Below are 17,378 nucleotides of genomic sequence, written 5' to 3' on the forward strand. Positions count from 1 at the left end.
TATACGAAAGAGCTTTTACTCACGTATGTTTCATCTTTCATGCATGTACTGATGTACATGTCGTTTACAAAAGAAACATATTTATTTTTATATAAAATTGATGTTTAATTAGTTGTTTATGTATATATCATATTTAGAATTCGGTGCTGAGTCTATATGATTGAATATATGTTGTAGAATAAAAAAATTATAGATATATCAGGATTGTTTTTTTTATATAAGTGGTTACCGTTGCCAGGTAAATATTATTAAAATTAAAGTTACATTTTTATATTTTAATAATATTTTTTCTTATTAACACGTTTTAAACAGTAATACACCCTCTAGTTATACATCTTTTACCCAGTTAATATTGTCTTGTGTGATTCATTTTCTTTTAAAGGTGAGAATCAAACATTTCATAACGTTGATTCTATTTCCAATCTTGAAAATTTAAAATTGTACAAAGGAAAACCCAAACTTATTTATTGCTCTACCATACAAGAGCTTATCTTTATTCTTACATGAAAATTAGAGGATCCATCTTTTTTTTTTTTATTTGAGAGGATCCAACTTCATACATAATAAAAGAATAAGGTAGAGATAATGCACACTATACCCTATTTTTTTGTTAGAATAAATTACTATTTATACCCATGAAAGATATAGACGCTGACAAATGTATTCATACAAGAATAAAACGACTATTATAATCACGGAAGATGACCTCCGTGTGCCAAGAGTACTCGGACGTTGGTTACACAATTGGTCCGTTATGGTACTTTTGGCATACGGAAACCACCTTTCGTAGTTACAATTGTCGCTTTATTCTTATATAGGTACATTTGTCAATGTCTATATCTTTTATTTATGAATAGAAATGGTAATTTATTCCTTTTTGTTATAGGTCATGAATGCATACTACACCTTACTCATTTGTTTATTCTATTTTTTGGGCTTGTACTAGGCCTTATACATAAAGGGTTTGTATTTACCAAGGGCTTGGCCCAACCCATGAATAGCAGCACAGGCTGCTGCAATTGAAACAATCATGCACACAAGGCTCAAAGATTGAAGCCCAATCCATGGCATGGTTCCTTTTCTTATATTTCTCTTGACAATGATCATTTGAATTGGGAAATAGACAGCTAGAGGCCAAAACCCAATTGCACCAAGAAGGGCAAGCATGTTATTAAAAAATGGCATTGCCATGGCTAACACACTTGCAACCACCACAAACATGGTCCTCCAAATAAGCCTGAATAAATTGATGCTAAATTGAATTTTGCCAATGCCCACAAAATACTCCTTATTTATGAAGTTTGAGCTTGGCCACCTTTGACTCACCAATAATTCCACTATGTGATAAAATGGTTGGATAAGTACCTGTTCACAAATTTATTTAAAACAAGTGATCATATTATTATTATTATTATTATTATTAATAAATTGAAAGTCAAACTCAGATATTATGTATAGAGTAAAAATCTAAATTGGTTTTTAAAAAATTTTAAAACATTAATTTGGTTCTCAAAAAACAACTTTGGGCTGGATTTTATTGTTTCCCAAACATTTCCATTAACAAACCGAGCCATGACTTTTTTAATGATCAATTTAAAGTTTTACTCATTATGTATATTTGTCAATGGTTTCTAGAATAAAAAAAAAACACAAAATCTATAATTTAGAATTAGAAAAGAAAATGTTTTTTTGTCAGTATCAACCTCATATGTTGTTTTTTTGGTGACTACCCTCATATGTTTGATGTCTCATTGACATATTTCTACTAATTTTTAAATATGAATTAATGAGTATCAAGATATATAATTGTTGGTAAAAACTCAAGTGCAGTCGACTTCACGTGAAGTTGATGGTTGAGAACAATTAGATGATTTGACTGATTTGATTAAATTTTCATCTAACAACTTGTAGTCATCAACTTCATGTGAAGTCGACTCCACCTGAGTTTCTATCATAATTGTTTATTTGAGGTTGAGCATGAAAAGAATGCATGTGGTTAAAAAGAGCAATCTAATAATGTTATTATTAATTACCTGATATGCTCCAAGAATGTGGATAATGATGAAGACATTACCCATATAAACTAGCCACACATGTTCATTTCCAGTGGTGTTGAGAATGCTCCCAGGAGTGTCTTCTCCAAAGGCTGCATATCCAGCACCACCAGATAAGAGGAAGATAATGCTCATTGTAATTATTCCAATGCTATTTGCCATCTTCATCACTTTGTTTTCTGCTGGTGTTGACTTTAAACTATCCTGTTATTCACAACCCTATTATTAGATATTATTAAAAAAAATTGGAGTAAAGTATACCTTTTGTTTCTTACGGTTGTAATTTTTTTTCAAAAATATTCCTAATATTTAATTGTATTCAATTTTATCTCAATGTTTTCGATTTGCGTCAAAATGATCCCAAACGTCAACTCCATATAGAATGTTAGGGACAAAATTGAAAATTTTCGAGTATAATTTTGATACAAATCGAAAATCTTAAGAACAAAATTAAATGAATCGAAAACATTATGGACAAAATTGAATGAAATTAAACATTAGAGTATTTTAAAAAAATCGTATGGACAAAAAATATACTTTATTCAAAATAAAAATTAAAGTGGCGTTTAAATTACGGTAATTTTAAGAAATCGTCTTTCCTAAAAGGACACTTAAGATTCAGGTGTTTTTCTTTTCCTGTCATTCAAATTTATATAACTGTCGTTTTAACTAAATTTTCTTTTGTAATGATAAATGAAACTTTGATACTTATCTCAAGTGAATAAGAAGTATTTAATATAAGGAAAAAGTTTGGTAACCAAAAATTTTCAGCTATAATTAGCCAAAATTTTTTATAATTTATTTCATTTATATCACTTAATAACAGTTTTATTTTTTATCCTACTCTCTTATCATTCCACTTATCATATTCTTATCAACTCTATTTATTAATATAATATCATATTCTTTATTAGTAGACATTCTTATAATCAATATTTAATATTTCTTTTTATAATTTAATTTTTCTATTTAAGAATACATTAAATATTAAATGAAACTTTAATACTTATCTCAAGTGAATAAGAAGTATTTAATATAATTATTAGTAGTAAATTAGAAACAGAACACAAACATAGAGTGCTTAATCAAATTCATATACCTGTATGTCTATGGAAATTTGAGCATAGGAATTAGCGAGTGCAATGTTTCCAAGTGCAACAAGCATATTCCAAATATTTTCTGATGAACTTTGCCCTGTTTTGCCCATAAATAAAGAAGTACTCTTTCCCTTTCCTGCTCCAATTCACATTTCTCCAACATAAATAATTATGCATAAGATCCAATATAGAAACTAATTCTACAAATAAGACTATGCGAGGGTTATATAAGACTAATTACAATTCATTTTAAGCTAACCAAATTTATTATGAAGATATTATTCTGTATAGTAATTAAACTCAAATCAGTGACAGATTCGGTCAAAATACTAGATTATTGAATATGAATTGAATTAAATAAATATATGAACATATATTGTAATTCAAATAATAAAAAAATATGTAATAATATACAACAATTATTTTTTGGTCCAAGCCAAATGAGTTCCCTCTAGTTCTAATAACTCTGATAATTTTTAAATAGTAAAGAAAAATTCTTGCCAATTTAGCTCTAACACAAAATAATCCGATATTGATAGATTTTTTTTTTTTGGATGGGGGATTTTTTTTCTACGGTATTTCCTAACTCGGCAGGTTAAGGACTAATTCGTTGCGAATCGAAGCTCTATTTAAGGGTTTGTCGTTAACAAATGGATTGCTATATGCATAAAGTGAGATTCGAATCTCCTGACACTTACTTAAGCGGACTAATCAGCTAAACCTTGGATAGAAGTTAACCTTGGATAATGATTGTAAGAGAAAGCCCAATGCCAATAAAGGCATATCCAAAAGACATGATTGCTGCTAAGAAGGAGATCCAAGATAGCTTGTGAAAATTAGGAATTTGAGAAAGGAAGATTTCAGCAATTGCAATGCCAATGATAGATGGATTATTAGAAAAATGGCAATCAGCTTCACTCCCATTATGCTTCTTCATGCAATTGTTCTTCACAATTGTCCTGAAATATATATTCAATTACTACTAAAATAATAATTGCGACGGAAACTAGCCTCACAATAATAGTTAGTGCATCAAAGGGTCACAATTTTATTTTATTTTTAATGAATTATTGCCAAACAAAAAACATACTAACATAGATACATATGGATTAACACAAACAAAAAGCGAAACCAACTAATGTTTTTAACTTTTTTCATTGTTAGTCCTATTTTCTTTAGTATTAGGCTCTATTAGTAAACTCCCAAAATAATAAAAAAAAAAGAAGGAAATTAAAGAAGAATGAATTTCCATATCAGATCATAAAAGATTTAAAAATTGATAATCTTAACTATAAAAACTACTAACTAATTTGATACCCATTAAAGATTATATAAGGTTGACAAATTATCTAAAACATTGATAAAGCTATCCAACAAATTACTTATTTTGGGTTGTCTTTTCTAACTAACTCAATATTTGATAGTATCAAATTAATTTACATATTGTGTAATTAAATTGGTATTCAAGGAACTTTGTGCTTGTTTGGGCGCCATTAAATCGATAAAATATATATATATATTTTTTCAACGGAAAAAGATTTTTTTCATTTTTTAGTGTGTTTGACAAATTTCTAATAGTAAAAGTAAAAACATTCGAAAAAAAAATTTTTTTGAGAACCTACAATTTACATCTTTTTTTAAAAGATATTTTTCCTTAAAAAAAGATTTTTTTCACATAATAAATGAACAAAAAAATACTTTTATCTTAAATCACTTTTACTTTTGTAAAAGATCTTTTAAAAAAATATCATTTTAAAAACGATCTTTTTTCAGAATGACACTCAAACAAACCCTTTAGATTTGACACATTAGTTTCTTGTAGATCTTTATTCTCTAAAAGTCCTCAGAAATTAATTCTATCAGACAGATTGGTCCCTCCATTATTTTGAATAGAAAGTAATGTGTCTTATATTGATATTTTTTACCTAATTTTCGCATAACAACATTTGTTAGAGACTTATTTATCCAACACACATATTAAAAATTTGAAAATTTGATTGAAAGCGATGAAGGTATCAATTTATCCGATGAGAATAATTCTCGAGGACTTCTAGACAATAAAAATTTGTTAGGAACCAAAATGTCCTATCTAAAATTTTTTGGAGACCAAGTCAGATATTTACTCTTAAAATGATTAATATTCTTTTTGTGATCAAAATAGATAGTTAATTCATTTGAATAACCTAAAAAGGCACATAAAAACTTACACCACACTTATAGATGTAGTTATTGTGTAGCCAATTGCAATTCCAACGAGATTGCTATACTGAATCAATCCACAAATCATATGCATTCTTCCTCCTAAAGCAAGAATTAGCCAAAGTTAAAATAAATCATAAGATGTCAAATTAAAGAGTAACAATAATACTATCGGTGAAAATTCAGGTGCAGTCGACTTCACGTGAAGTTGATAGCTGAGAACCGTTAGATGAAAATTTAGTCAAATCAGTCAAATCATCTAACGACTCTCAGTTATCAACTTCACGTGAAATCGATTGCACCTGAGTTTTTATCATATATAATTTGTTGTGGACATAATTGGTACAAATTAATTAAATAGGTACCTAAGTGAGCTTTTACAGCTTCCATGTAAGTGTGATTTCTCTTGCCGGTAACCGGGTGAGGCGATCTATAACAATCTGCTAGAAGATTTGAAGTGTAAAGAGTAACTCCAGCAAAGATCAAGATAGATGTGGTGCCTAAGATCCATCCTAATTGCGCCATCGCCCATGCTAACGATAACACTCCGGCTCCGATCACTGCTGTTATGATGTGTGCACTCGCACTCCATACCGTCCCTGCATCTCATTCAAACTAACTTTGTTACTTCTTTATACATTGACCATCTTCATTTCGTAAAAATAATTACATTGACATTAATATATTTTAAAATTTGTCTCAACAACTCCCCTAGGATTATTGACTTTTAATTTGTTGAGGTTTAGCACAAATCTAGAAATTAAATGACAACCTAACTATAACTGATGTTTTTCGTGACAAATTAAAAAGAATCTAGAAATTTATTAAAATGAGATGAAAATTATTTTCAATAAGTTGAAAGAGAAATTTTGGTGAAAACAAAAGAGTAAAATAGTTGCTTTTTTTTTTTTTCAAAATTACGGATATATATTGCCTTTTGGAATATTTAGTACCCAAAAATATCTTTCAACATTTGAAAAGAATGCAAAAATGTGTTAGCTTCCACTTTCAAGTGATTATGCATTGGATTTACTTCATATTCCTTTAAACTATAACACTGCCTAAATAATAAACCAAAATAAAAATGCAGACCATGTTTTTTAGTTTATAGACTAAAGTATAATTTCAAAATTATTCAAATACACAAAGAGACCTGGTTTGGTAAATTTTTATTTTTCCGAGAGTAGCTTATCGAAACTAACTTATAAAAGATAGTTTTTTAAAAATTATAGCATATTTTTTAAACTCAAATTAAAAATAACTTTTAATAAGTATAAGTTACAATAATTGTGTTTGATAAAATAATTTTAAAAATTTAAAAATACTATATAGACATAAATGTAAGAATAAATTTAAAATTTTAATAACATATAATATTATATTAGACTTTTTAAATTTAATAAACGTAAGTCAACTTTGAAAAACACCTTATCTTTTACAAAATATAAGAATAAATACATAGCTTTTTTAATTTAGTAAACATAAAATAAGAAATTTGTACTTTTTAAAATCATAAGTATCTTTTTAAAAAACTTTATCAAACTAAATCAGAGTTTATTATATATGTGATGTATAATATTTTTAAAAACAATTTAACATATTTAGTATTTACTTTAATTCTCTTTGTTTGGAGATAAGAAAAGAAAACAAGAGGGAAAAAATAAAAAGAAAGAAAGAAATCAAAGAATAGAAAACAGGAGAGAAATGAGAAGAAAAAAAAAACTAAGACGTAAAATAACAAATTTATTTTTATCATAAAATAAAGTATAAATATTTTTATTTATTTATTTTTTATTATATTTTATAAATATTATAATTTTATAATTTTAATTTAAATTATTTATCTAATAAATATAATGTTTAAATGTAAATCTATATTATAATAATATATTAAAACTATTAAAACTAAATTTATATTAATAATTAATAATAAAAATATAATTAAGGATAGTATTGAAAATATATAAAAGACAACATTTTCTCTCTTGTTTTTGTGCTTTTGATAGAAAGTAAATTTTTAAAATGCAAAAAAAATAACTAATAAATATTATATTTTTTATAATTAAAAATTTTTTATATTTAACAAACGCATTATCCATTTGATTCGAATTTTTATATCAACATTTAAATATATATTTAGAAGATATGTAAAAATATTCTTAGCAAAATTTGATCTCTAATTTTTTTTCCCAAAAAGAGTTGGTCATTTACAATAATTTAAAAAAAAAAACCTTAACAAAAAATTATCAAATTTTAGTAATAAAAATATCTTATTTTTTTATAATACTTACAAAAAATACATACATCAAAATATAATATCTAAAGTTTTTTTTGTTTAAAATATATATTTAATATCTAGTTCTTTTTATCATATTTTTAAATTTTTTAAAATTTTATTTATCGTTAACATTTTTTAGAGTTATTTTTGTCAAATTTTTAAGTACCATTTTAATAGTTTCCACTAAACTAAAAAAGCTATTGCATTTATTAATTACTAGTATTTAAAGTAAAACGAGGTTTAAATGAATCATATTCTGATTCCGATTGACTCCATGCATGGTATGATATTCTGACTTCCATTCATGCAAATATATAATAATAGCATTTAATAATGAATGTGAGTTTGTATTCATTCAATACAAATTAAATGAATGTATGTGAGCTCTAAATTATTAAATTTAACAAAATGCATTCTGAATTTCAGTCTCCACGGCCACTCATACATTCCAAGGGTCAAAGAGGACCAAAACAATTAATAGAAATTTATTCTGGTTCCTTTATTATTATGATTATCTTTTTTTCTTTTTCTCTCTCTAGTGACCATTTTAACAATATTTTACATGGTGGATTCTATGGTGTAGAAAGAAAATTATTTCTACATGTGTAGAAGGATAGGTGTCAATGCATTAGTAGTTTATGTTGATGGTTCTTAGATGGGGAAGAATTAATTAGAGTACACAATTGTTGATTTATTGGACCCACAAAAAAAAGAGAGTGTGTGACATTATATGTGTGTCATAAAGACAATTTATTAGGTTTTTTTATTTTAATAAATTAAATAAATATTTTATTTATTAAAATAAATAATTTAAAAAATTATTACCATGTAGACGAGATATATGTATTTATAAATATAAAAATATATTTTATAAAAATAATAAAAATATTAATAATTTAAATTAGACCAAACTCTTAAAAATAGAACATTTCAATTAATATGGAAGGTGAACGATCTTAACCGTACTACGTCCATCCACCGGGGTTTTTTATTAGAATTTACACTAAATCAATTCAAATAATAATAAGGGGGGATTCGAATCCCCAACACTTGCTTAAGCAAATTAGTGAGCTAATCACTAGACCAAGTTCATTAATTAATTAGTTAAAACCACCTATTTCTTCTATTATTTTGAAACTGCTCATCTTTCTTATTATTTGAAATATTATATTTTTAAGAGTTTGATTTAATTTAAATTATTGATATTTTTTATTATTTTCAAAAATTATATTAATATTTTATTTTTGTCTAAAACATTTTATATAAATTAAATTATTAATATTTTATTTTTGTCTAAAACATTTTATATCGTTCTAATTTAGTCTTTTGTTCAAAGTTAAATATTTTCTTCTAAAAAATGGGATACCTTTAATAATAGTAAATTATCAATTCAATTTATAAATTAAAACATGTAAAATATTAAAAATATAAAAATAATTAGTAATATATTTAGGACATATAATTATAAAAACAAATTAAATTTGTTAACCACAGTAAATGAATAGTAATTACCTATTACTTAAATTATATATTTTTTCGTTTTTAATAGTAATAATTTTAAGAGTGAAAGTAAGTTAGTCTCCAAATCTTTTTCTTTTTCAAATTCTATGAAAAATATTTTGGTTAATATTAAAAAAATATTTTTTTTTTCAAAATTTTTTTCATTTAATGGACTTAATTCTAATTTGATTAGTGATATACATATTTATTAACAATAAATCAAATAATATGTGGGAATTTTTTATTTTAATAAATTAAATAAATATTTTATTTTCTGAAATAAATAATTTTAAAAATTATTAGGAAAATACATAAGCATCTCTTATCTTGTTTATACTGTAAACGAGATAATTTTATCCGTATTGAGATATGTGTATTTTTTCAATTTTCATATATCTCCTTACTGTAAACGAGATATATGTATTTGTAAATATAAAAATATAATTTTTGAAAATAATAAAAAATATTAATAATTTAAATTAAATCAAACTCTTAAAAATAAAATATTTCAAATAATAAGAAAGATGAGCAGTTTCAAATAATAGAAAAGATGAGCAGTTTCAAAATAATAGAAGAAATAGGCAGTTTTAACTAACTAATTAATGAACTTGGTCTAGTAGTTAGCTCACTAATTTGCTTAAGCAAGTGTTGGGGATTCGAATCCCGCCTTATTATTATTTGAATTGATTTAGTGTAAATTCTAATAAAAAACGCCGGTGGATGGACGTAGTACGGTTAAGATCGTCTACCTTCCATATTAATTGAATGTTCTATTTTTAAGAGTTTGGTCTAGTTTAAATTATTAATATTTTTATTATTTTTATAAAATATATTTTTATATTTATAAATACATATATCTCGTCTACATGGTAATAATTTTTTAAATTATTTATTTTAATAAATAAAATATTTATTCAATTTATTAAAATAAAAAAACCTAATAAGTTGTCTTTATGACACATATATAATGTCACACACTCTTTTTTTTTTGTGGGTCCAATGAATCAATACTTGTGTACTCTAATTAATTCTTCCCCATCCAAAAGCCATCAACATAAACTACTAATGCATTGACACCTATCCTTCTATACATGTAGAAATAATTTCCTTTCTACACCATAGAATCCACCTATTTTACATACTAAATGAAAAGAAGCTTAAGATGGAATAGATTCAGGAGGACCCAACAAACATAGATTATATATTTATTTAGTTATAGTAAAATCTCAAATTCATCATCGAAGTAATTTTCGAATTTAAATCAATTTTCGGAAGATTTATACATTATCCGTATTTAAAAGCAGTCATTTTCATTTTTATCCAGACATTTATTTATGGAAATAAACATTTATATCGGAGTGTACTTTAGAAAACCAAAATATAATTAATCGGTTAAAAAATTATAATCATATTTTAGATAATCAGTTTAACAAAACGATTTTAAAAATCATATCCATATTTTTTAAAATTGGTTAACCAAAACTAAATTAAAAAAAAAAACAGTTTTTATCCAATTAACCAAAAGCAAAATCAAATTTTAAAAAATTTTAATTTTAATCTTTTAAATTAAAAATTTAATTTTAAAAATTAGTTTTTTTAGAAAACCGGTTTTTTTCGAAACCAGCTTTATTTTTTAAAAAATCAGTTTTTCTATTCAAAAACCAATCATTTTTTTTTTAAGGAAAAATATAGGTAAGGTAACTAACAATATTTTTGAACAATGTATAAACAATATAAATTAATAAGGTTAAAAGAGTAAATTAATCTTAAATTTAATTAGTAGCATTAAATTAGAGTGTAGTGTATTTTTATTTGATTGGTAGTTATTTATATTGTTCAAAATGATCATTGTTTACCTAATACTTCTCTTTTTTTAAATTTAATTTTTTTATAACCAGTTAAAAATCGATTTTTAAATTTTATAATAAATTAAAAATTAATTTTATTATATAAAATTAATTTAATTAATTAATCAAAATTAATTTTTAATTAATAAATATGTTTGATTTTTAAGTTAACCAAACTATGTACACCCTTATGTCTATGTATGTGATGCTATGATACGTTCAGTTCATAAATCATAGCACTGAGTATCTGACCCCCAAATGGGGAAGAAAGTTTTAGTAGAAATAATAAATGCACCAGGAAAATACAGAAACATAATATTTGAGAAAAAAATTCTGCAACGATTTTTCTACATAAAACAAAAAGAAAACATTTATTTCCTGAATAGATTGTTGAAACATGAGAAGAGAATTGCATGCACGAAATTAATTAAGAGAAAAATAAAAAAGAGAAATTAAAACATACCAGTTCTTCTGGCTTTGCCATCATCGTCCAGAAGAGCATTCGAATTTGCATTTGCACCAACAACCGACTCCACTTCCATCTTGGATTTCTCTCTGAATTGAATAAATGCAAAATTAAAATTAATTAATTAATTAAAACATCCACAAATTAAAACGAAACTAATTACATTTGATAAAACAAATTAAATAAACTTGCGTACCTAGATAGATTGAACGACGATGTTATTACGTCAGCTTAGAATGATGAAGTAAGAGGTGAAGCTACGACGGTGATTTCATTCAGCAGCAGTGTTATTAGTATCAAATTAGAGAAGAGAGAGAAAGTAGAGAGAGATTAGATGGTAGCTAAGAATGCAAATGCATTGATGAAGTTTGACAAATATATATAAATGTGAATGTGAATGTGAGGCATATTGGTAATTAATTGTAGGAAGCACAACCTCACAAAAAAAAAGCAAAAATAAAAAGAAACAGAAAAAAAATTTGTAGGAAGCACAAGTAGCTGTGATTTGGTGTCAGCGGTTTTTAACATTTTTACAGCAAATTAAAGTTTTTTAAGTCTGATTATCAAAACAAGAAGTAACCATTTATGGTTTTACACTTTTACTGTTTTAGTTGTTTTTTTTTTAACCTATAGTTAACGGTATAAATTCAGATGAAATTAATTTTACGTCAAAAAATTAATACTCAAGAACTGTTAAATAATTTAATTAATTTAATTAAATTTTTATTTAACTACTCTTAATTATCAATTTTACGTAAAATTGACTGTATCTAAATTTTTATAGTAGTTAACTGAATTAACCAGCTTAATTTTCAACTTTGAGCCTTGACTTGACTTTGGTTTATATGCAAGCTCAACGCATGTTAACGTTATTTCTATTATAATAATTATAATTTTATTAAATTTATAATTAAATTTATATACTTTAAAATTTTATAATTAAATTTTTATACAATTTAAAATTAATTTTTATCATTTTAAAAATATTTAATTTAACAAAATATGTTAAGATATATTTGTTAGTCATACGAGATAAATAAAAATATTTTTGTAATGTTTACTGTTAAAAATAATTTCGTTACAAATTTATAATTAGTGTAGAAATTTAATTAAAATATTAAAATATTTAAAATATTAAAAATATAAAAAATTATATATTTAATAATTTTTATAATAAAATATTTTCTATGATGCTTTTAAAAATATGCTTTAAAACACATATTAGTAAAATTTTAAATATATATTTTAAATTCAAGTATATTAGATATATATTAAAATTAATTATTAGTATAAAATATATATTAAAATATAAATTAAAAATAAACTAAATAATACTATATATATATATATATATATATATATATATGATAGTGAATTAATTAATTTTAGTGTATATATAGTATTTTTATTTTAAAATTTATTAGATTAAAATCAATATTCTTTTTATAAGAACTATCGCTAACAGATAACGTGTATTACTACTGATTACTTGAAGGAGTGACTTTTATAAATTTCTATTTTTTATACAAGATAATAAACACAAAATTATAGTCTAGTGATGATGCAAACATGAATTTTGATTCGGTGAGCAAACCGACTCAATAAAAAGTTTAATGAAAAAATTAGCTAATATGTATCTGCCGAAGAGAGAAAAAGAAGTAGCAAGTCTAATTAAAAATAAAAGAGTGAAAAAAGTTTCATATTGTATCAGGGACTATTAAATAAAGAAGTGAGTGTGGATGAATAATAAAAGTACGATGGAGAGTTGGTCAGAACATCAGAAGAATATAGTGAGAGGTGAGGGACTAATGCGGAGGTTCAGAGGCTGAGGCTAGCTTGGAGGGCGAAAACAAGACTCACAGAGAGGAACTAAGGTGGAGCTGGGAAGAAGAGATGGCAGAAAACAAAGAAGTTTAGAAATTAGCTGTAGAATCTGGTGCATAGTGTAGTGACAAGGAGGATATCATGGCAATCCTACAGGAGCAAAATAAGGCATTGGCCCTAAAACGGCGACAGGCAAAGAAAAAAGAAAAAATACAAAGAAGTCGGCCAAAATCTCATAACCAGGTGTGTGCTATTAATGTTAAATGATTATAAGCTCTTGGAATATTAAAGGACTTGGTGGTGCTGAAAAATTTAGTATGTTAAAGGATCTCAAAAATAAGTTTAGATTAGAAATGTTGGGGTTGATAGAGACAAAAAAAGAGTTGGTGACTAAATTTGATGTTATGCGTATATGGGGTAGAGATGGAGCTAATTGGGAGTTTGTTAGTTCAGTTGGGGCTTCAGGAGGTTTATTGCTAATATGGGATGAAACAGTATTCAAATTGACTAATTGCTATAAAGGAGATAGATAGTTGTGTGTAGAAGGAGTTGTGATAAAAGATAATTTTCAGTGTGCTATTTGTCTGGTATATGGACCACATGTGAGATCAGAGAAGATGGTAGTGTGGGAAGAGTTGAGCTATATTACAGGGTTGTGTCAGGTGCCATTCTGATTTTTTGGGTGATTTCAATGAAATTATGCAATTGGAAGAAAGGAAAGAAGTGACTACCCTATCAGCATCTGTGGAGGACTTTAGAGCTTGGATAAATGATATGGAGCTAGTTGACTTGCCGCTGAATGACCGGAGGTATACATGGTTTAGGGGGAGCTCGTGCAGTCGAATAGACAGGAGCCTTGTTACCTTGGAGTGGTTAGAGATGTACCCGGGGACACGACTAAGGGGAGGTCCAAGAGGTTTATCGGATCACTGCCCGTTGATTATGGAGGAGAGCAGAACATTTGATGGCCCAAGACCTTTTAGAAGCCTGGACTCGTGGTTCACGCATGAAGACTTTCTAAGGATGGTGAAGGAAGAATGGAGGGAGTTAGGTGATATATAATTCCTAGACAAGATGAAAGCGCTGTCAGTTCCAGTTCGGAGATGGCACAAGCAGCATTTTGGGAATATAATTGAGAGGATAAGGAAGTTTGAAGAAGAGATCAAGAAGGTGGATGATATGGTGAGTAGTGGATCGTATGATGGTACATTGGAGACAAGAAGAAGGGCGTTAGTGAGGTGCTATGAGAAGTGGTACGTGAGACAGAATATCCACTGGAAACAAATGTCGAGGGCTCAGCATGCTAAAGAGATGGATAAGAATACTAAATATTTTCATAATATTGCTTCGGCAAGAAGAAGGAATAACAGAATAGAGTCATTGGTGATTAATGGAAGAGTAATAAGGAATCAGGCAAGAATAAAGGTGGCGATTCGAGACTTTTATAAACGCCTTTACCATCAGGAAGCCTCCCCAGCGGTGAGCTTTAGAGATGGCTTAGTAAACAGACTGGAGAAGGAGGAAGCTGAAGTCTTAGAGGTGATGCCATCAGTAAAGGAAGTGAAAAATGCAGTATGGGACTGTGAATCTTCGAAAGCACCAGGAAAGGATGAGTACAACATGAATTTTATTAAAAAGTGTTGGGGGGAGATTGGATCGAAATTCACCACAGCGGTGATGAGCTTCTTTGAGCATGCAAGACTACCAGTAGAATCCAATGTCACATGGGTTGCGTTGGCACCTAAATTTGTTGGGGCGAAGGAGATAAAAGACCTTAGACCAATCAGCATGGTTGGTTGTGTTTATAAAGCTATTTCTAAACTGCTGACAAGAAGAATAAAGAGTGTCATGCCAGGGTTAGTTGGAGAATTCCAGAGTGCCTTTGTGAAAGGAAGGAAGATACATGATGGCGCATTAATTGCATGCGAAACTGTGCATTGGCTGAAACGACAACGAAAGGCATTAGCGATTATCAAATTGGACTTCCACAAGGCCTATGATAGAGTTAAATGGTGCTTTGTTGATACTGTCTTAGAGAAGATGGGATTCGACAGTACATGGAGGGCATGGGTTAAGGAGTGTATAAGGTCGGCATCCATTTCTATTCTGGTCAATGGGTCTCATTCGAAAGCCTTCAAAATGGAGAGGGTTCTTCGTCAAGGCGACCCGTTATCGCCATTCTTGTTTGTGTTGGTGGTGGATGTCTTCAACAGAATGATTGGCGAGGCAGTGAGGAATGGTCGCATATCCCCACTGTTGGTAGGAAGGGATGATATTGAGTTATCGCACTTACAATTTGAGGATGACACAATATTATTTTGCCCGCCAGAGGAGGAGACAATGAGAAATTATAAGAGACTTCTGAGGTGCTTCGAAGTTATGTCGGGACTGAATATTAACTTTGAAAAGTATAGTTTGATACCAGTAAATTGCAGCCAGGAATAGACTAGTCGGATGTGTCACTTGCTCGGATTCCAGGAGACAGCCTTACCGGTGAGGTATCTTGGTATTAGCCTAGGAACAAATCCGCGGTTAGTAAAAACTTGGAAGCCTGTAATAGATAAGGTGGAAGAGAAGCTCAACTTATGGAAAGCGAAGGTCCTAAGTAAAGCTGAAAAACTGGTACTCATCAAGTCTGTCATAAACAGTCTACCAGTTTATTACCTGAGCCTGTATAAGATGCCAAATGCGGTTGCCCGAAGAATCATTTTTCTGCAGCGGAGGTTCTTCTGGGGGAAGGAGGACGGAAGACCTGGTATGGCTCTTGTGAAGTGGGAGATGATCCAAGCACCAAAGAAGTTAGGAGGGCTGGGGGTGGGTGACGTAGTGGTACGTAATACGGCTTTATTGTTTAAATGGTGGTGGCGCTTCTCAAAGGAGGACTATCCGTTATGGAAGAAGATTGTATGCTCATGCGATAGACTGAACCCAAATCAGTTGCTGTCTACTAAGACTTTACCAGTGAGAGGGGGCCCATGGAGAGACATATGTCAACTACAAATAAAGGAGCAACAAGTAAGACAGAAAATGATTGATGGCCTTGCTATTGAGGTAGGGGATGGCAGGACCACCAGATTTTGGGAGGATACATGGCTCCAAATAGGAAAATTGAAGGACTCTTACCCGAGACTCTTCTTAATTTCAAGCCAAAAAAAGATCACCAATTAGGGATTGTGGGTTTTGGGATGGGATAGAGTGGGTTTGGCATTTTCAGTGGAGGCGGGAGCTTCACCAGTGGGAAACAGAAACCTTGGATAAGTTGCTTCTTGTCTTGCAATCTGTTAAACTAATAGCAGAAGTGCAAGATAGAGTGGCGTGGAAATTTGATAAGGAAGGCGTTTATACTACTAACTCATTTGTGTAGGTCTTGCAGGAAGCGACTATGGACGAGGAGATCCCGAGTTACAGATTCACAAAAGACATTTGGAGAGGTTTAGTTTCGCCTCGAGTTGAGTTGTTCACTTGGTTTGCTCTGATTGGCCGAATCAATACAAAAGACCGGCTTAGTAGGTTGGGAATCCTGGAACCGAATGAGAATATCTGCGTGTTGTGGAAAAAGGCGAGTGAAAGTGTCCATCACCTGTTGGTTGCTTGTGAGTTCTCTTGGCAGGTGTGGTGTGTATGGATCACGGAATTTGGACACGTGTGGACAGCCCCTGGCACCTTGAAAGATCACTTTCAGAGTTGGAGATCCATGCCTATGAGAAATGAGGTGTGCAAGTACTAGTTAGTTGGGTTCTTTTCAGTTATATGGAATATTTGGCTATAGAGGAATGGTATAATCTTCCAAAACAAAACAGCAGGAGTTGTGGAGTGTGCGACACAATCGATGCTTTGTGCTACGGAATGGTGTGGAACTAGCTCATGTTGTTGATGGCTATACCGGAGATGACATAAGAGCTGGGTAGTAGTTGATTTTTATCTCTTCTATGTATGCTCCACTTTGAGTGTTGAGCTCCTTCTTTCTTTCAAAAAAAAAGTGAGAGGTGAGGGATAATGAAAGGCAAGAAATGATTAAGTTTGTTACGAATAGAGTTTATTTTTTCTGAATTTGAAGGTAGGAAATTGTGACGTACCTTTACATCTCAAAATTAATAAACTATTCTTCTTTTC

At 28.7% G+C, this 17,378-nt stretch overlaps 1 protein-coding gene across 1 annotated transcript; it reads right to left on the reverse strand.

Annotated features, from left to right (window-relative positions):
- Positions 1-438: 438 nt before the first annotated feature.
- On the reverse strand, positions 439-11,786 carry LOC112706327 (amino acid permease 8). The gene is made up of 8 exons (XM_025757584.3): positions 11,638-11,786; positions 11,439-11,530; positions 5,716-5,949; positions 5,359-5,452; positions 3,890-4,110; positions 3,154-3,287; positions 2,034-2,258; positions 439-1,365 (listed from the first exon to the last, which is right to left on the reverse strand). Exons 2-8 carry the CDS (start codon positions 11,515-11,517, stop codon positions 943-945), a joined length of 1,410 nt encoding a protein of 469 aa, XP_025613369.1. The 5' UTR covers positions 11,518-11,530; positions 11,638-11,786; the 3' UTR covers positions 439-942.
- Positions 11,787-17,378: the final 5,592 nt, after the last annotated feature.

Source organism: Arachis hypogaea, chromosome 8, assembly GCF_003086295.3.
Source record: "Arachis hypogaea cultivar Tifrunner chromosome 8, arahy.Tifrunner.gnm2.J5K5, whole genome shotgun sequence".
Taxonomy (NCBI): Eukaryota; Viridiplantae; Streptophyta; class Magnoliopsida; order Fabales; family Fabaceae; genus Arachis; species Arachis hypogaea.